This window comes from Gadus macrocephalus, chromosome 8 (assembly GCF_031168955.1).
Source record: "Gadus macrocephalus chromosome 8, ASM3116895v1".
Taxonomy (NCBI): Eukaryota; Metazoa; Chordata; class Actinopteri; order Gadiformes; family Gadidae; genus Gadus; species Gadus macrocephalus.
The window spans coordinates 15,541,647-15,561,811 of NC_082389.1; the positions used below are offsets into that span (position 1 = coordinate 15,541,647).

General features: G+C 47.6%; 2 protein-coding genes across 4 annotated transcripts in view; one reads left to right on the plus strand and one right to left on the minus strand.

Annotated features, from left to right (window-relative positions):
• Positions 1-113: 113 nt before the first annotated feature.
• On the minus strand, positions 114-13,089 carry acsm3 (acyl-CoA synthetase medium chain family member 3). Of its 2 annotated transcripts, none has more exons than XM_060059383.1 (14): positions 12,931-13,089; positions 4,448-4,660; positions 3,624-3,834; positions 3,149-3,362; positions 2,693-2,836; positions 2,169-2,325; positions 1,860-1,939; positions 1,606-1,729; positions 1,446-1,526; positions 1,236-1,337; positions 803-930; positions 608-707; positions 381-500; positions 114-253 (listed from the first exon to the last, which is right to left on the minus strand). In XM_060059383.1, exons 1-14 carry the CDS (start codon positions 13,015-13,017, stop codon positions 155-157), a joined length of 1,860 nt encoding a protein of 619 aa, XP_059915366.1. In that variant the 5' UTR covers positions 13,018-13,089; the 3' UTR covers positions 114-154. The 2 variants fall into 2 exon arrangements, with proteins under 2 accessions (XP_059915366.1, XP_059915367.1); XM_060059384.1 differs by lacking the exon at positions 12,931-13,089 and adding an exon at positions 4,778-4,940.
• The window catches only part of ece2a (endothelin converting enzyme 2a), a 58,636-nt gene continuing 43,502 nt past the window's right edge, over positions 5,032-20,165 (plus strand). The window contains exons 1-2 of one of the 2 annotated variants that reach the window (XM_060059387.1): positions 5,032-5,160; positions 5,667-5,836. In XM_060059387.1, the coding sequence (XP_059915370.1) occupies positions 5,677-5,836 (160 nt within the window). In that variant the 5' untranslated portion in view covers positions 5,032-5,160; positions 5,667-5,676. The remainder of the gene's footprint in view (positions 5,161-5,666; positions 5,837-20,165) is intronic. The other variant, XM_060059388.1, reaches the window with a different exon arrangement.

Consider the following 20,165-nt stretch of genomic DNA (forward strand, 5'->3'; position numbering starts at 1 on the left):
ATACTTTTTTGTTATTTCTTTAATTATTTTGTTCTCAAGTTTTGTGTGTGAGAAACAGCTTTTGCACATCTGTAATTCGAGTCTCAAATATGCTTTATCAAAAAAAAAAAAAATTGTATTTGAGAATATATATATGCTGCATAAAATTGTAGTATCATTCAGCCTCCGGTTTGGTGCTCCATTCTCTCTTGCGTAACTCCACTCTTCTAATCTTGCCACTTATGGTCTTTGGCAGCTGCTCCACAAACTCAATCTGGAGACATTGGATTGAAAACAGAGACAACATTCAACTTCAAGATCACCTTGTTTTACTATATTGTTAACGGCATGCATGTCTATAATGCTATCTAAGAGTATGTGTGTATAGTCACAGTCTATACCTTGCGTGGGTACTTGTACGGTGCCGTGACCTGTTTGACATGCGTCTGCAGGTCTGCCACCAGCCGGCTTTTATCGTGAGACTCGTATTCGGCCGTCAAGACGATGAACGCCTTCACCACCTGGGGGAGGAATGTATACATAGCCTCTGGTCGGCCCAGACTCTCAAAGTATTACTCCAGGAGGGGAAACTACATTATTGTGATAACTGCATGGCCGTTGTGCATACCTCTCCTCTGATTGGGTCTGGGCTGCTCACCACCGCCGACTCTGCGACGGCCTCATGTTCAATCAGAGCGTTCTCCACTTCAAACGGACCAATCCGGTACCTGAACCCCCAGAGTGAACTAGTTCATTTATTCTTCCAATATTTTGCATCAACATCGAAAAAGGGGCCACTTTGAACCACGGGAGTCACTCGTACCCAGCCGAAAGGATGACATCGTCGGCGCGTCCCACAAACCACAGGTAGCCGTCCTCGTCCATGTACCCCCTGTCTCCGGTCAGGTAGAAGTCTGCCCGGTAACACTCTGCCGTCTTCTCCGGATCCCCCTGTGGCGGTCAGTGTTGAGAGGTCATACACACAGTTGAACGAACATAGAAAGTTCGCCATTATCAATGCTCAAATCATTTTGCGCACACGCACAGACACACAGACAGATACACACACACACACACACTTACACAGACACCCACACAGACACTGGTTAACAGTGCAGGGTGAACTGTTTGTCGGGAGAAGCATAGGAGATATTAAGAGGTGTCTTGCCCAAAGACATCAATACGTAGAGCATCAGAAGCCGGGGATTGAACCAGCAACCGTCCAGATGCAAGACAAATCAAACCATCCTACTCACTGTGTATTCAGTAAAGAGACTAAAGGGCTTGTCTGGTTTGACTCTGATACCAATGTTGCCCTCTGTTCCTTTGGACAGGGGAGTACCTTCGTCATCCACAATCTGACAGAAGAAAAAAAAGCATGGATGTTGGTTTGTGTTTTGATGTGTCTCTAATCTCTGGTTCCTGAGGTCATGCTTGCTGTCTTCAAAGGTGTCGCTGTCCCTTACCTGCACATCATATGCTGGGGATGCCTTTCCTATTGACCCCGGCTTGATGTCCATCCCCTTAAAGGTACCGGCAATCAGGACCTATGAGAGGATTACGTTTGTATCAGGGAAGGCAATTCGGGTTTTTTTTAACATACAAAATAATTTGGTATTTCCTCACCGTTTCCGTCTGTCCATATCCTTCATAGATATGCAGTCCGGTGGCCTCCTTCCACTTCTGCATTACCTCTGGGTTAATGGGTTCCCCGGCACACACACAGTGCTGCAACGACCCAAAGCTGTACCTGAGGAGAGAGAGAGAGAAATCCAAAGTTTGTGTTTTAACCGTGGCGGTGACCCAACAACGGCACCTTTGATTTACTCTCACAGTAATTATGTAAATAACAGGAAGGCAACTGAACAGATTCTACCTACTCTGACATATCTTCTTGAATGAGCATGCGGTAGGCCGTCGGAGCAGTGCAGAACGTGGTGATGGGAAACTTGGACAATGTCTAAAGAAAACAGAAAGCAAAGCTGCTTAGCGTTAACTGTTTCCGGCAGGAAACAAACATTTGGTTTAGCGTTGCGGATTGGAGGAGAAATATATGGATTTTAATTGTTTACTTAAAAAAAGACCGGATCACAGATAGAATAATTGAATCCATCTTCAAATCCCCGCCCTCCTCCTGCTCCCAGCTGGGCATCCATCTGACCAGCCGACCAGGGCAGCGGCTGGCTCACCTCGAGCACGGTGGAGGTGTCAAAGCGGGGCATGCGGTGGACGAAGACGCAGGACCCCTGGATCCAGGCGCCGTACACGCTGCTCCAGGCCGTTTTGGCCCACCCTGTGTCGGACGTGTTCCACAGCACGTCCCTGGCCGTCAGGTCAAGCCAGTACCTCCGTTTCAGGAAAGGAGCCGCAGATGGGATGATGACCAGGAGCATTAAAAGAAACAATCACTGACAAATCAGACCTCAGAACGGTAAGTTCATGTTGAAAACAATCCAGTCACTTGGATTGTTAAATTCAGTATGGTATAGTGGCTAGGGTGTTGGACTCCACAACCAAATGGTACTGTGTTCAATCCCCAAAGAACAGGAATATAAGGCATATAATAATACAATACAATAATAAGGCATCCTCAAGCCCGATGACTACTCCTCCTTAAAGACCACGTTAAAATTACAAATAGTTACATTTCTAAACACTCTAAATGTCACTCAATATAATTCAATCATGGAGGGATACAGCCTCTACAACTCACTTTCCATTGACAGTCAGGCCGATCCCAAAGCTGCATTGGCTGTGCTGGGTCATTTTAGGAGACCCTGTTGTGCCGCTGGTGAAGAAGATGCTCATGGGGTCATCTCTGGGGGTCTTCACACAGACATGGTCGCTGGACACGTTGCTAAATTAAAGCACAACATATACACAACTAGTGGTAATAACAAAAGCAAGCATTGAATGTAGTTTTTAATAATTAAGGGTAATTTATTCTCTGGACAGTGAAGTGGTTAGCATGTTGCAATCCAAGCGGTAAGTTAGTGGGTCTTATCCCCAGTGGCCACAGCCAACCTGTATGAATCCTCCTGCAAGATACCTCAGCCCCTACCTCTGTGTAATGACATACATCTGAATTCACAAGTTCACAAAGAGGCTCTGGATGTGGGCCACTTTGAACCAAATGAGTAAATAATACCATGTTTGTTTCGCAGCTTACCTCATCAGATCCTGGAGGTTTCTCCAGCCGTCCTGCCTGCTGTTGGAGTGAGACACTATTATTTTACAGTTCAGGGCAGGGCACTGGGGGGCCACCTCGTCCACCAGCGGGGCCAGGAACTCGTCTGTGACCACACATTTGGCCCCGGAGGTGCGCAGCCGGTGAAGTATGTCTCTGGCAGTCAGCTGACAGGTCCCTGGCAGAAGCACAGTGCCTGGGGGACATGGAAACCCGTTATGAGCCATTTGCTGACATACTTCAGAAACGTTTGACCTCTTGAGAAGGCTCTCTTGGTTATTCTAAAACTTTGTACAAACTACAATTTCTTCTCATTTTGAATTATTTGTCAGGATATAATACTACCCCATTGTAATAAAACTAGTCTGCAAACATACTTTTATCCACTGTGACTAGATAGTGAATGGAAAGTTGAGTCATGGAAGTGGCCTTAATCCATAGTTTTGTAAATAGATACCTGTTCTGAGGCATGCGATATTAACCAGCCACCACTCTGGAATCCTGGGCAGCATCAGGAAGACGCGGTCCTGTTGCCTGAGCTGACAGAGCTCAGTGAAGACATTGGCCAGTTTCCTAGAGTGGAAGCCCAGCTCCTCAAAGCTCCACTGAACCTCCCTTCTCTGGCCATCTACCCACCAGAGCGCGGGGTTAGATGCTCTGCCGCCCGCCTCAAGAAGTAAGGGCAAAGTCAAAGTCAGCGTTACGGTTGATTACTTCACATGTCCCAGACATACAAAGGAATCGAGAAGACGTTTCTCACTCTCTCACAGTGAACAGTTAAAGTGCACAGTCACAACAGATAAGACAAGACATTTACTAACACTAAAAGTAAACATTGAAGTGCACAACAGATAGGGACATTTATTCATATTGAAAAGATAGACAGTAAAATATAAGAGTCTACTATGTACTGTATATGTAGGAAGTAGCAGCATTAGTTTCTGTAAAAGTTAAGTGGTTGTGCAAAATAGGCAATCAGTAGTGGCAGAAAAAGTTCTGTAAGATATATTTGTAACAGTAATAACATAGATATGAATTTGTTATGAGTCTGTTCCTTCATTTAAACCAAATACTTTTACAATGCTTTTCACTATCATAGCCACACACACACACACACACACACACACACACACACACACACACACACACACACACACACACACACACACACACACACACACACACACACACACACACACACACACACACACACACACACACACACACACGTTACAGTTTCATAATAACATGTCAATATTTAGAGTAAAAATAAAAAGTTACCTTTTCTTTTTCTGCCCACTTGTCTAAAACATCTTCTGCAAAATTAAAATGCCCAGAGATTTGGGGGAATTTGAATTCATGTTTAATAGTGTCATAGTCAGTAAAGTTTTTAGGATGACATGCCTTGTGTGTATGGCTGTCTCTGGTTATTATTCTCGGGTGGCTCCTGGTTAGCTCCTTAAGAATAAAACGTAGGTCAACTAGTCTCTTCATCTAGAAGAAACAAAACCAACAAGGCAGATAAATCATTAGGCATTCATGCTATTGTTTGCATTTGACAATTATCTTTTCTAAGTACATAACTTAGGAAATAAAGAAAGCAATGTTTACCTCGAAATACTCAGAATAACCCTCCGCGTGGGTCGTTTGTTGGTCTGAACATACTTTGCATGAGAACAATGTCTAATCCAAATCCCATATCACCAAAACATTGAGTCAATAATTTACGTGCACACAATACTTCACGCCCCGCCTCTTCTTCAGTGGTGTTAAGAAACGATCCCAGATGCATCAACAGAAGACATTAAACATCACATTGATTTACAAACAAACACGCTCGTTTTTTGCAGACGCTCCTCAGAAATACAGCGACCCAGTCACCACCGCAGTAAGGGGGCGTTCTACCCACAATGCCTTGTGACCTGCTGGGAGCGAACACAACACGTGGACTCACTCCGCTCCACCGGGATTGGACCGCAGGGAGTGGAAACTTCGTAAGTGTCTTTTTTAAGCCATGCTAGAGGTTCTATGATGTCCATCCATGTCTCTATGGAGTGAGAGGGGATCATAGGTCGTAGCATTTGTGTGTGATCGCGTTACATTAACAGCACTTGTGGCTAACAAATGTTAGCCGTGAGTGTCCAGTGGATTCTCCCGCATACCGTGACACTCAGTCAGGGTCTCCCTCAGGGAGACCCGAGGGCTGTCATAGTATCAACGGACCTCCAAGTACTAATGTGTTGATTATTACATTGTTAAACCACATGTGTGTGTATGGTAATAACATCGTGACTAGACGTATGACACAAACTGTCCCAAAGTGGACGTTTTCAAACGAACGCATCAAAGTTGTATATGTGCTTTATAAGTGTTTAGTAAAGTGTCAGGCTCACACTTTACTGACACTGTCAGCAACATGTGAATGCAAATGAAACATGGGCGATGAAGGTACTGAATAATGTTTCCTCCCATACACCTAACTTATTTGTTTTGGTCAAAGTACAGACAGCATGGATCATTTGCCGGATGAAAACCGGCGGTACAAAGACGTGGACTACTGGGACGAGAGGTACCGGGTCGAGCAGAGCTTCGACTGGTTCGGGGACTTCTCCAAGTTCAAGCATCTTCTGGAGAACCTGATCAACAAGGATGACTCCATCCTGGTGCTGGGTTCGTACACCTTTTAGTTACGTTTTGCGATTATAATGTAATGACACTGATAGCCTAATAATGAATATTGCAACGTTGGGTAGATTACTTTTGGCCCAGTATTTTGATTATTATGATTTTTCTTCAGATTACTCTAATATAATTGACAACCCGATTAGGAGACACAATGATATAAGGACGTTTCAAATGGACATTCTGATACAAACATTGATATTGTCACTTGGCACATGGTCCGTAAGTTACGTATAAGATGGAGGTCTGGCAAATGGTGTACTTTTGTCTAGTGTAGCTCATTGAACCTGGTATTTGTTAGCTTGGATTTCTTCATTAAACGATTGCTCTCGTTTCTTTTAATCAAATTGTAGAACATTTCCGCCAGATGTCGCTATAACATAAAGATCAGAAATATGAGGATAATATTTTGCTCATATCTGACTCGGATTGTGAACAGCACAAATCACATGGACTCTGATCTTTTCTGATTTTGTTGCTTATAATTTAAATCATGATCTCACAATTGTTTTTTAATAAAAACACTTATTGCAGTAATTTACCTGATACAGATGGAAACAACAAAAATATGATGGTGCCTGATACAGGAAGCACATCAGCTTTGGACAACAAAACAGGAGTAATAACAATCAACCTCAGTCTCTTGTCTTTTCTTATTCACACAACCAGTATCTTAAAGTAAACATTTGGTTTACATTCAAAAGTAAACCAGATTAAAGAAAACAAGCCTGTCAACATTTGTAGGTTTCAGTGAGGAATGGAGACGTGACAATATTCCCCTGGAACTAAACACACTTTCTGAAAGGGAACTTGTTGCAGGAATTAAGAGGTGTTTACTTGTGCAGAATCCCAAACTAAACATTTCTGATACAACTGCATTATATTCATTGTATTGTATTCACTTGCCACATTGCTAGTTATGATTGGCTTGTTGATGATTGAGAACATCACACATTTGGGTGTTTTTTGAAGTGGAATATCCTGAGCTGAGAAACTTGCTGTGCATGAACTTTTGCCTTCAGATCTACTTATATATGTGAAGTGATCCTCTCAGCCTTGACTCGCATGAAACCAAAGCAGAGGAACAGGTTGAATGTGGAGGAGGACAGCCTGGTTCTAGCTGTAGACACACTGCCCCCAGCTTATGAAAGACAAACAGGCTCAAGTCTTTCATTAACTCAAGTTACTGATCAAAGGAGTTGACACTGCAACTGGGTGAGTCTGAATATAATTCTTTCATGCACAATAAGTGTAAATAAGTGCAATCAGTAGTGTTAGTTACTAAAGTTTATTATGAGGACATTTTGGGGAGTCATCAATATGCATGGATCAGGGGGTAATACTTGAATGACAAAACAGCTCAAGGGGTTCATAAGACAAAATAAGTTGGGACCACTGCTCTAGATCGCCATAGGTCAAGACTCTAAACAGGCGAGAGTAGCTCTGTGAATGCAAACATGGAAGGCCGCTGCGATGATGGTGCTCAGTGGAGGAACGCGGGTTCACCTGATCACCATGTTGCTGTGGTTGCTACACCATCGTAATTAATGTTGATGCATCAATATCGTTGCAACTGACAAATCAGCTGTGCTATTAGCAGTTTGTTTTTTTTACTCACACAAGATGTAGCAGCAGCAAAACCAGTTTTCCCTTGCGTGTTTCATGCATGCTTGATAATTACATTGTGATGCGTCTTAGGATTTATTTAAATTTGTTTTAAAAATGGAGCATTCTTTATTCTAACAATATGATACTGTATATCCAGTAACCAGTTATTCGGCAGATGTTAGTGATGGATGGTCTGCTGCTTTACCCCTCAACGACGCTAGGGGTCTCTAGTGGTCCATCATTACTGTGAATGCACTTTGTTCATCTATTGGCCCCGTGTGTTTGAGGAAGGGGCCTTGTTCATTTTGTGTCAAGTAGTGGCAAGCTTTCGTGTGTGTTGGAGAGTTTTCGAGAAGGTATTATTGGTATTCTTTAGAGTGCAGAGCTCTTGTTTTGGTTCTTTGTTTCCAGTTTCTTGCACGTTTTTGCCCTGCGAGACGAGAGCTTTACCGATACGCAACTTCATTAGAGAAGGATGTCTTTATTATCTTCATTGTGAACATGGTTGAAAAATAACTCGGTTGTTCCTATCCTGTTCAGGGTAAAGCATATATTTTCTAGCTCCGGTATAAGGCACCTGTTACCATTTTGATACACTCGATTTGTGTAGACTAGAGATCATCACATTACCATTCTTAATTTATCCAGAAACACACACACACACACACACACACACACACACACACACACACACACACACACACACACACACACACACACACACACACACACACACACACACACACACACACACCTATCCGTAGCACAGTGCGGCACGGTGACACCCCTGCCGCTGTGAGTAGCATCAAGGGCCAATGTTTATTAAAAAAAAACATAAAACCATTGGTGTGCTCGTGTCCTCCTGCATCACACTGCAGCAGAGCCAGGGCCAGGGCAGACCGCGGTGTGCATACTGATGTCCGAGCCCAAGGTGAGCAGCGACAATGGCCGCGTGCTCTCATCTCAGGACCACGTTGTTCTCCAGGGAGCCGTCCAAACGCACATGATCCGTCGCACAGGGGCATGCATGCCCTGCCGCTGCCGCTGCTGGTCCCCTCTCCGAGACGGATACGCAGCTCCCTTTCTGCTGCTGCTCTCACTGTGTTTATCGAGGAGTTCTCTTTAATAATGTTTGTTAGAGCGTTGGGATATCGTTTTTTTTTCATCTCATATTTATTATCATTGCCGTCTGACTACAGTTAAAAAAAACCCAAGCCACTTTAGATGGATGAGAACAACAACAGAAGCAAAACCAAAATATATAAATAAGTTACAAAGAGGGTTGTTTATACTTCCTGCTGTGACACCCTCATTTCTATTGATGTGCATCTCATCTTATCGCGTAACGCAGGGACAGACAGAAACAGACACCCCTGCTGAGGCCAAGGCTACCAGGCCCACTGTACACGGTACATGTATGCGATTTCGCTTTAGTAATGAAATGCTATGAATAGATTCCCTTTGTCGCAACCCTTATCAATTCTCATGTTGCAATCATCCCTGGCCAGGTCCCATGAATCACACGGACGATGGGCCTCATCTCAACTGACAGGGCAGGAATTAGCAGCACCGCGGCGGAACGCCATTTAACTGTAGGGCAATGAAAGAAAGGGGCGGGGACGGCATGAGACTCTGGGAAGGGGAATCTTTGCTCCAGTAGATGGAGGTCACTTCCATTAGACTAATCTACACAAAGATGGTGGGGGGGGGGGGGGTGGGGGTGTACTGCAGGCGTCCGATGGGTTCAACCGTCTCTTTTCCCATTTGCTCTTCTCCCTGTCTGTTTCGCTCTTCTCCACTCCTTTCACATTTTCTTCCCGCTGAATCCGTCCCTGTCCAATGTTTTTCCTTCTAAGAGCATGAACGTGGCTGTTGTGGATCAGAGCTGTGACCAACTCCTGCAGCAGCGCTCTCTGCTCCCATCATCACCACCGTGTATTTAGCGATGTTCTTTGTGCTGCATCCTGTTTTGATTCTATACTGCGCTGCTCACCCACTTGTGCCTACCGCCTCCATTCCTCTCTCTTTCTCTCCCCGCCGCTCTCCCTTTGCCCCGTTTTCTCTCATTGTTGCACCCACAAGCCTCTCTCTCTCTCTCTCTCTCTCTCTCGTCTGGGTGTCAGGAATCCCTCCTGCCCTACTCCCCCCCCCCCCCCCCCCCTTCGCCATACACTCTCCCTCACCTGTGCTCGGCTGGCCTCTTTCGTTCAGTCTTCGTTCATTCGCTCCGTTGTTCTTTAGATTGTGACCACATAACCATCTACAGCTAATTAATAAAGAAACTATTGGCGCAATCAGAGTTGAACACATTACACGGGGCAGTACTTGCATTGTTAATTTAGATATCACAATACATGGATGTCAACATAGCCCAAAATTCGAAGTTGGCTTAAGTCCCAGCCACAGATAAAACACATACACTTGAATGGTACACCTTTACACAGTGTGTGTGTGTGTCTGTGTATAGCCTTTCACAGTACCTCTGTGGATGACATATACCACAACATTACAGAGGCATTAACGATCATCAAAAGTAAAGCGCCTCCTGTTCCTGCCTGCAACTGCTTTTTTACGACTCTCTGGGCGCCCAGTACAGTGATCTAATGAGTTAAGATCTCCCAGGGTCAGAGCTGCTCGGCCCTCACACCCCTGGGGGGGCCTGGGCGATGATGTAATCACTCACTTGCCAGCGCGGCAGTGGAGGGAGGGGGGCTGATGATGGTGAAGGGGGGGGGGGGGGGTAGGAGGGGGATAGCCTCTGGGTTGCAAGCCTCTTTCACATAATGTTCCCTCTGCACTTCTGCATCACTACACCTGGTTGCTATGATATCATGTCTCCTGAGTCAAGGGGGGGGCTTTGGGGGGGGCTTTGGGGGGAGACACTGGATGTGACACATAATGAGTCAATACTGATTGCAGGAGTTTTACCTTTTAGTCCTACCATGAATGTGAACAGCTGTCCATTGGACGTGTTTCTACATTTGCTTGCGTTGTTGACACAGTTTGGCAGACAATCGCACGGACTGCATCCGTTTGTGCAAGAGAGGTCCTGGAATCAGGTTTGCGTACCTCTGCGTACACACGCGCAGACGTCCTCCATATGTACCATGTGACGTATAGCGATACAGGATGCTTTGAGTCCGACCCACTGGATGCCCGAAATGCGTGCGTCCCTTTTTATAGTCCACCTAGTGACATCATCGTGGCCCCGCGGAGAGTCCTAATCAGTATTTATTGGCCTCAGCTGTTGCGCGTCTATTTGCCAGCACGATTAGGACATCAGACGCACATTAAATTACCGTTTCCTATTGTTGCCAGGATGTAATCGGCCTTTGCTCTCACCCATATACCCTACCCCCTTGAATCCCATGAACACAGACGCATGCACACACAAACACGCCAAACACAGAGTACCACCAAACACAATGCTCATCGAATGACAAGACACGGACCCAACCTCACTGTTCTAGAGAGGGCAAAAAAACCTGTCTATATTTCTTGCTTTCTCATTATCCTCACCTCCGGGTAAGGGGTAGGGGTAAGGGGTAGAAATGGGCCTAAGGCCCAATCCCATTTCCCCTTACCCATACCCCTTCAAAACAAGGGGGGTGGGGGGGGTAAGGGGAAGGGGTAAGGGGTAGAAATGGGATTGGGCCCAAGTGACACCCCCTTCACGCCACATGTCCCCACCGCCCGCCTCAGGCCAGGGCCGACACCCAACCCCCTCCCTGTTCCCCCCCCTTCACCTTGCTCTGAATGGCGAAGGAGGAAGTCAGCCACCGCCATCTGGACGCCTGTGGATCACCTTGAACTTAAATGGCTGTAAAGCGCGAGACCAACGGGTGATCGGTGCATTGGTGTCCTTCGTGGGTGGGAGCCCGTGAAGCAGGGGCGTGGTCTGAATAGAGGTTGAATGAGCGCCCAAGGCAAACGTAGGGCGGCGACAGTCCACCTGATGGCCAGACCCTCCTTCTCCACCGTGCTGTACCTCCTCTCTCGTTCCAAGAGTTCTAGGCAAAAGGTACACCACTGCCTCTAGCACTTCCCTCATCCGCTGCATGCGCCGTTGCCAGGTGTCCCTATGAATAATGACATCATCAAGGTAGGCAGCAGCGAACTCAGCACCCTGTCCATGACACGCTGGAAGGTGGCTGGGACCCTAAGCCAACCCAAAGGAAGTGCATTGAATTAGAACAACCGGAATGCAGAGGAGAAGGCGCTTTTTTCCTTGTGCTCTGGAGATGATTGGAATTTGAAAGTAGCCTTTGGTTATATCCACTGGCAAAAAATAATGAAATAATGTTGACTCATTGGATACGCATTGAACTTTGACACATCATTAACATTGTTGTAGTCCACACAGAACCAAATAGATCCGTTGGAATTGCAAACAAGTCCAATGGGACTAGACTAGCCATAGTGTGACTGTTTCCCCCATTTCCTGAACAGCCCTGCATTTGTGTCCTGCTTTAATCCTGCTTTACTCTCACTTCTTGGGATGTTATGTGGCGGTTAATAAGCGATGTGCGCTCTGGTAGGGTAGAGAAGATTGAGTTGGACTCAGTTTTACACCCCTGGAGCACCGACGTCACCAGCAAGCAGGTGTAACTCCTTCAAAATCAGGAGGTCTGTGCCGCCTGTGCCCCTGTTCTGCGAATACCAGAGGGGCGAGCCAATTCTGAAGAGCTTTGTGCACCAACTTGTTCGGCATGTCAAATCAATACGTGCCTTGATCAGTTAGAATCTGTTGGTATTCCAACTATGAAGATTAATTGAAACACTGCTTGTGGTATGCACCCCCAGTGAGAGGATAGTGGTAATGCCACTGGATATTGGGTTGCATAATCCACAATGACTATGTGTGCTACGGTCTAATGGACCGATGACATCCATGCCAATTCTCTAGAATTAGAGGTAGTGGGCACAACAGCGCTTTTGGGGGCGGCCGGATGATTAACCATCTGACATTCACGGCTGGACACACACCACCGGCGTAAATCCGTGTGAACGCCCCGCCACTAGATAGACCATAAGCCGGGTTAGGTGTTTTATCTGTTTCTCAATTACCAGCCATCCGGCTGTTGTGAGCCACCTTGAAAAACATTTCCTTGCGACTTTTTGGGATGAGCATCTTGCTGCTTTCAATGAGTGTCACGACTCATGTCTAAAAAACCTATACCTTAACGGGTCAGGTATTCTGTGTGCTATGTGGCAAAATGACCCTGCTGTCTGCCAGGTTGACCCCCTCCTGACCTTCCGTGATTTTCCTGGCAGATCCTGTTGATAAACTTCCATTGTACCTGTTCTGGCGCCATTATACCACAATCTGAACTCTACAACTTGTTTCAAGGATGTGATCAGGCTTGATTCAATAATTCTCTTTACTTCTGCCCTCCAACTTCTGAGAATCATCAAGTTGTCCCCCCCCCTAATATACAGTGTATGCGGATGATGGCTGGCTTAAGCCGACTCACCAGGCGGAGTCTGATAGAAGTGAAGCAAAGGTCCATCCTAAGTGGCTGCTGCATTCCACCCAGGGGACTTTTCTGGGCTCTAAACATAAAGGACACAGGGTTGTAAAGTTACATCCGGTTTATGTTGAAGTTGTAGTTAATGAACATGGCAGGAGTGCTCCGCTGCCATGCAGGAGATCTCCAGAATGCTTGGGGAGATGGCTGGTTAGCCTCTACAAACTGATTGCTCAATGCACAACAGGTGTGCAGCCTCATCCCAGAGTCCAATCAGATTCGGCCAGGTGAGGCTGCTTAAACCAGCCATCATCCCCAACCACTGCCACAACATTATTTCTGAATGAATGATGTAATTGGAAATGTCTTCCGGTCTGAACAGAAGACGCAAAAGTGGCGTTGCGTCTTCACTTTTTATTCCGCGTTTAGACGAGCGTTTTCGGGAGGAAATCTGCGTGCATACGGTGACGCAAAAGTGTGTGGAATTCGATTGGGTATGCATGCCAGGCTGCTAGGTGGTGCTGTGATAGACTATCACACAACACCGCCATGTCTGAGCGCATGCGTAGAATCTTCCTTCTCTTATCCGTGCCGCAAAAACCAAAAAGATCCTTCTATGTTCAGTAATACTATCTGTAAATATCCTGTACATTTCGTGGAAATACTCCTGTATGCTTGTTAGAGCTGCCAGAGCAGCTTGAAGGTCCGACGCATGGAAATAATCTGACATGTTTGTTTATTTCCTTGTACTGGCACATGTATGTGACGTAAACGCGTACGCGACGTGAGCAGATCTGAGCAGTGTTTTGCGTCTTGGCAGTTTAGACGGAAACGCTACGGCGGAGCGTTTTCAACTTTTCCACTCTGGAGGGTGGTTTCAGATTTATGCGTTTTCATGCCCCAAAAACGCCGTCACCGTCTAAACGAAAGGCACTTCCGATAAAATATTTTGTCGTTTTCACCCGCAAGCGTCCTCGTGTAAACGGGGCCTTAATAGTAGCCAACTAAACTTTTGAAACGATTCACACATACACTTTTTCAAGTTTTTTTTCGTTTCCACTATTTATTGTTGACTGAATCGTTGCACAAATGAACGGCAAGTTATACCTCTGTCTATTTTCAGAGAACCAATGGTTCTATAAAATAGGTAAATATGTTGTGGTAATGTAGATATAATGGATGTCCCCTCCAGAAAATACTATGCGCCCTTGCTGACCTCACTGTATGTGGGAGAGCACAAAGCACCAAATAAACGGTGTATATATATCCTGCTTCCTCATGAGGTTCCCCTCCTACAACTGGGTGTGTTCCCCCGATCGAGGCGTCCCACCCCCTTGTTGGCAGCCGAGGCCAGGCCACGCCCCCTTCACACCACTCATCCCTTTATCACCTTTTACCGCCCTCCCGTCGTCTGCCTCGAGGGCTGGCCTCGCCCAAACACTTTTCCCTCGCGGTCAGACTCCGTCAGTATTGAGTATCAAATGGCTCCATCTATGTGTCCACAGACCTGTCTTTATATAGCCGAGTGGGGGGGGGGGGGGGGCACCACTTTACACAACAGTGTGTTAACTGGGGCACCACTTTACACAACAGGGGCCGTTCGGCCCGCTGGTGGTGATATCCAGCAGCCTTTTGTCTTGGCGGCCCCTTGGCGAACGTCGTCATGTCTGACCGGGGGATCTGCGATGCAGGTCTGTCTCACCCTGGAGGGCGAGGGGAGGCATGGCTGGGCCGAGAGAGAGTCACACGCTAACATGGAGGAGGACGCCCAATTTCTTTTTGTGTCAGTGTTACCAAGAAGATCTGAGGTGAAGGTCTTGCACACCCCATTTATTTCCACAGCGTCAGATGTGTGTGCACAGACACGCACGCACGCACGCACACACACAAACACACACGCACAAACACAAACCGCTGATGGGATGGAAAGTGTCTGGCAGCATGGTGCCGTGAGGATATAAGCAGAGAACTTATGAAGTCAGCAGTCAGTCCTCAGCAGCTGTTAGAGGACCCAGTTGATATCAGATCCACCGGGCCCAGGACAGCCTCCTCCTCCCCCCCCCCCCTCGCAGATCCCCTCTGCCTGCTGGTCTCTCCCCCCGGGCAGATCATCTCTCATACGTTTCAATATCGTCCAGAAACATGCTGTCTCACGTGTCACTGGCCCTCTGTTTTCCTATCCGCCATCCAACACAGGTTGTCCACACGCATTTCACACCGTCAAGTCGTCTGCCTGTCTCTCTTTTTCTGTCTCGCTCTCTGCAACGCTTTCTAGATCTCTCTTCATCTCCCCCTCCCTCTACCTCTCTCCGTCTCTCCTCACATTTCTCTCTCACTCTCCCCTCACATCTCTCTGTCACTGGCGTTATGCTTTTCTCCTTCTATCAACCTCATGTCCCCGACACTAGTCTCTCTCCCTCTCTTTCTCCCTCTCCTGACACACACACACACACACACACACACACACACACACACACACACACACACACACACACACACACACACACACACACACACACACACACACACAACCCCCCCCCGCTCTCCGTGGTCATTTCACGCCCGCTGCCCCGCCTCCTATTGTTCTCCGCCCTGTGTTCCTGTAGCGAGCGGCGGCGGCGGCGGCTGCGGCGGATCAGATACGACCCCTATCAGGTCCTCATCGAGCCTGGGCGTGACCCTACCCTCGTTCTCCCGCCGTGGCCACTTAGCCTCGACGCCTCCTCCCTCACATCAGCTTGATGTATTTAACACCGGCCTACTTCTTTGTTCCCTTCTCTCTTGAGGGGACTTTCTCACCGTCTCCCCATTGGCTCCTCGTTTCTTAATCATGCCGAAGGCGTGCCGCACCCCCCCCCCCCCCCCCCCCCAACTCCCGGAAATCCTAATTGGATTGACGAAACGTTAATTATCGGCAGTGATGATCAGGGCGATTGACGGTGGATTGGTATTCCCGTTGGGTGCCGCAGGTGCAATAGAACAACAGAGGAGGGAGAAAGGGGAGGTGGATGGGGGGGGGGGAAACACGCAGTGCTTTTTTATTTGTTCTTGTTAACTGCAGTGTCCTCTGCTCTAAATCACTGGCAGACAGTCCACTCCCGCTCACGACGCGCACACACATATCCACCCACGCACACGTCCACCCACGCACACGCGTCAAACACGTCGGGCGACCGTCGTGACGTCGAGAGAAAAAAATGTGCGCGCCACGAAACATCTGCGCCAGAGGAAGAGACGGGTGACACGCGCGTTTTGTGAATGGATCGAGGGAGTGGGATGAATGGAGATACTGGTGAATCAATGAGAGGGGAAAAGAAATGAAGGAAAAAAAGTGCGGGGGAGGAGGAGGAGGAGGAGGAGGCGGAGGCGTATGGATGCACACCCCATCATTTCACTCCTGCTCATCACATCAGAATTCAGATTGGCTGCTTTCAGGGAGCCCTCCGCATGCAGCAGTCAGTGGGGGCAACCCTCCCCCCCTCCCCCCCTCCCTCCATCCCCCCCTCCCCCCCCTCTGCTCCCTCCATCACGCCCTCCTCCACTCCTCTCGTCTCTCCTCTCCCCTCCCTCCCTCCCTCCCTCACTCTTTGCCGCTGTAAGGAGTGGTGCTGCTTATGAATGAGGTTCAGAGCCGCAGAATATGAATGGAAAATAAGGGAGGGAGGGTCAGTGAGTGGAGGAAGGGGGGTGGGTTAAAGGTAACGTGGAGTTAGGAGAAGAATGAGGTTGGCAGAGCCGGTGGGGGTCTGTGGTGGAGGCGGGATGGGGGGCTACGCAGGTGGATGCTTAGTAAGAATGGGGGATGCGTGGAAGCAGAGAGGAATGGGAAATGATTGCGATCAGATAGATGTTTTGCACTTACGGTGCGCTTGACACACGCACACACACTCTCTCACACTCACACACACACACACACACACACACATACACACACATACTAACACACACATACTAACACACACACACACACACACACACACACACACACACACACACACACACACACACACACACACACACACACACACACACACACACACACACACACACACACACACACACAAGGAGGGAAGAATGCTTGATCCGGTGACAATTTCACCTTAGAGCCAATGGGAATCTCCACTTCCTAAGTAACACACACACAGACACACACTGACACGCATGCACACACCTCTCCCTGCAAGCCGGAGCTCCGTGCTCTGAATATTAACAGGGTTACCCGGGCAACCAGACCGGGATGATCGATGGGCTCGGCCCTGATAAACAGAACACAGAGCCAGTCTGTGACTGTGTGTGTTTGTGTAGAATTATGTTATCATTTGAGGCAAGAGGTTTATTGTTTTACTTTCATTAATTAGAGGATATCTCTCAAGTATCGGATGTCAGCATGAGATGCGTCGAATTAACCCATGTTCTTGTCAGTGTTCATTTGTTGTGAGTGAGTGTGTGTGTGTGTGCGTGCGGTTGTCTCTTTGTTTGGGTGAGTCTGCCTGTGTGTGGTGCGAATTACGAGTGATTTCAACAAATGATTTAAGGACTGAGAGCGTTGCTATCGACAAACCCGGGGTGCAGCACGAACGATTTAACTCCTGCGTCCCTCTGAATATATTTGAATTTCAGCTTTAAAACACACTGGGAAGTCAGTGCTGAGAGAGAGAGAGAGAGAGAGAGAGAGAGAGAGAGAGAGAGAGAGAGAGAGAGAGAGAGAGAGAGAGAGAGAGAGAGAGAGAGAGAGAGAGAGAGAGAGAGAGAGAGAGAGAGAGAGAGAGAGAGAGAGAGAGAGAGAGAGAGAGAGAGAGAGAGAGAGAGAGAGAGAGAGAGAGAGAGAGAGAGAGAGAGAGAGAGAGAGAGAGAGAGAGACTGCAGGTATCTGTGTGCTTGTTAGTGGGTGGCTCTGTGTGCTGCCTTATAATGCACGGCTCCCGTCCCTCCGTGGCATTCCACATGCATGATGAACATGACATATGTTATGCTTTTTACTCATGAGGATAAAGTGAGTTGACAGGGAGGCATGGGAGAGAGAGAGAGGGGAGGACATGAAGCATAGGAACACGGGCAGGAATCAAACCCGGTTCTCTGCTGTAAGGACTCGGGGAGCCCCAAAGTTTACTGTTTTTAAAGAGAGAGACTCTGCAGCAAGGAGAAACGTCTCCAAGTAAAGAGGAGGGTTTTGTTTCAGGGTGACAGGTTGATCCTCGTATCTTCCAGAAACTTTCCCTTTCTCTGCATGTTGACTATAAGGAGCAGTCTATGATTTTTTTGAGGTTAATCGTCTCCATCCATCAGGTCCAGTTGGGCAGTGGTTCAAGGTTTGGGTTGGGTTGGTTTGGGTTTGCACGCAATGTGTTCTCTCACAAAGTCACTCTGCCATGTTTTATTTTACATTGCATCGGGCCTCCACACCCACCACGCCTTTTCCCTCTCCCCGCACTCCCTTTCTGTGTGTGTCTCCCCCCCCCAGCCTCCTCCATTGCACTGTCCTTGTGTTCCGTAGTGCTAAGTGCTAGCCGAGACGCAAGGTCAAAGGTAAAAGATGCACAATGGAAGAGTCTGGCTCTCCGTCCTGGATTACCAGACTCCCGCCACTTACGCTGAAAGCTTGGCATGGGGGGGGGGGGGATGTTCTACTTGTACTATCCCAGCATAGACACACTGTGTGTGTGAGTCTCTGTGTGCGTGTGTGCACTTACAGCCAAGTGTGTTTGTCTGCAGTTATTCATGTATGTTAATTGTATTATTATTATATACATGTATGACATTTCAATCAGGACAACATTGTACACAATCTACGACATAGAGACAGAGAGCCTACTGTCATAAACCTGATCGTACAGGTCTATATTAGGAGCAGGATTAAAAAATAATGCACATGTCACAATGGCCTTAGCATTGGCCTACGACATTATGAGGCTTTTTCCCTCGCTCGCTGTCAAATGCAGCATTTAATCCCGAAGAGCGCAGCTCCACAACCGTGGTCCCCGACCTCAGGCTCCATCGGGCCGTTGCCATGACGTCGCAGCTGCGTCAGTGTTCCATCGCGCTCACTCTCAGCCTCTGGCCGTCAGCTCCGATGACGCGTAGTTACACTTGTGGTATTCTGGTACCACCGGCCCCCTCGGCCCGCAGGAGCGCTTAGGCCGAGCGCAGAGCTGTGCTCGCAGCCCTAACGGCTTCATTAACCCTTTTGCCAGGCGGCTCGCAGGAAAACCCGGGCCGCCGGCAGAAATAGCCGCCGCTGCCCGCCCCGGCGCGCTTTGGCGCCTGCGTCAGCGATGGCCTCTCTGAGGAGGAGACCTGCTTAACCTGTCCTGCTGGAGGCGCCGTGTGCATGTGTGCTCGTGTGTCTGGAGGTTCTCGCATTAGCCAGGTTAATTCACTCATTAGATCGGTCCATCATCATCATCATCACCATCATTGTTATCATCGGGTTTTTTCTTCTCCATATTTTTGTCGCTAAGCAACTGCATTGTGCATCTATCAAAATATCCCGGCGGTTAAATTAACCCACGTATACAAAATGTGTTGGAAAAAGTTAATGTAGGGATCCTTAAGGAAAACCTGCTTTGTGTGTGTGGGTGTGCGCGGATGTGTGTATGAGCATGTTTGCCTGGATGTGTGTGTGCGTGCGCGTGTGTGCATGTGTGTTAACTAGCATTCAGAGGACAAGACTTTCATTGAAATGTAATGATGGAAGCACTGCCATTGATCGTTGGCATTAACCACCAGACCTTCTACTGACGTGCACAAAGCCACCCTGTTGTTACTTTGTCTACACACGCGCAAAATAATCCCTTGAAGATCAGAAAGGCCACATGACATTCATAATAGACCCAACTCAGAGCTTGAGAACAGGTATCCTACAGGCAAGAGGATGACACCAGAACGAGCCACAGGAAAACCAGAACAGAACCAAACGGCTCTGTCTCTGACAGAACCACGCCCGGGTCGGTTAAAACATGACATCATCTGTTTTTCTCGTCCGCCTCCTGTTATTTTGTCCATGTTTAAGCGCAGGCCGTTTTGTCTTTATCCTGATGCAGTATCTCGCCTTTATTTAGCCCAGATTCCTCATTAATCCGCCCCTGTCATACCATTACTGTGACAAAATGTTCAGTCATGGGTCAGTGTGTGAGTGTGATGGTGTGTGACTGTGTGTGGATCACCAATATGATCTTAGTGGCGAGTGCTAGCTTTATTCTAGGCAGTACACAGCTACAGGATTACATAAGAGAGTTTGTAAA

Coding starts and splice junctions, on each gene's coding strand:
- acsm3 (XM_060059383.1), bottom strand. CDS start 13,017: ATGTTTAGAGCCCAGAAAAGTCCCCTGGGTGGAATGCAGCAGCCACTT. Junction 1,338..1,445: donor CCCCAGCATATGATGTGCAG/GTAAGGGACAGC, acceptor TTCTTCTGTCAG/ATTGTGGATGACGAAGGTAC. Junction 254..380: donor CGTACAAGTACCCACGCAAG/GTATAGACTGTG, acceptor CAATGTCTCCAG/ATTGAGTTTGTGGAGCAGCT.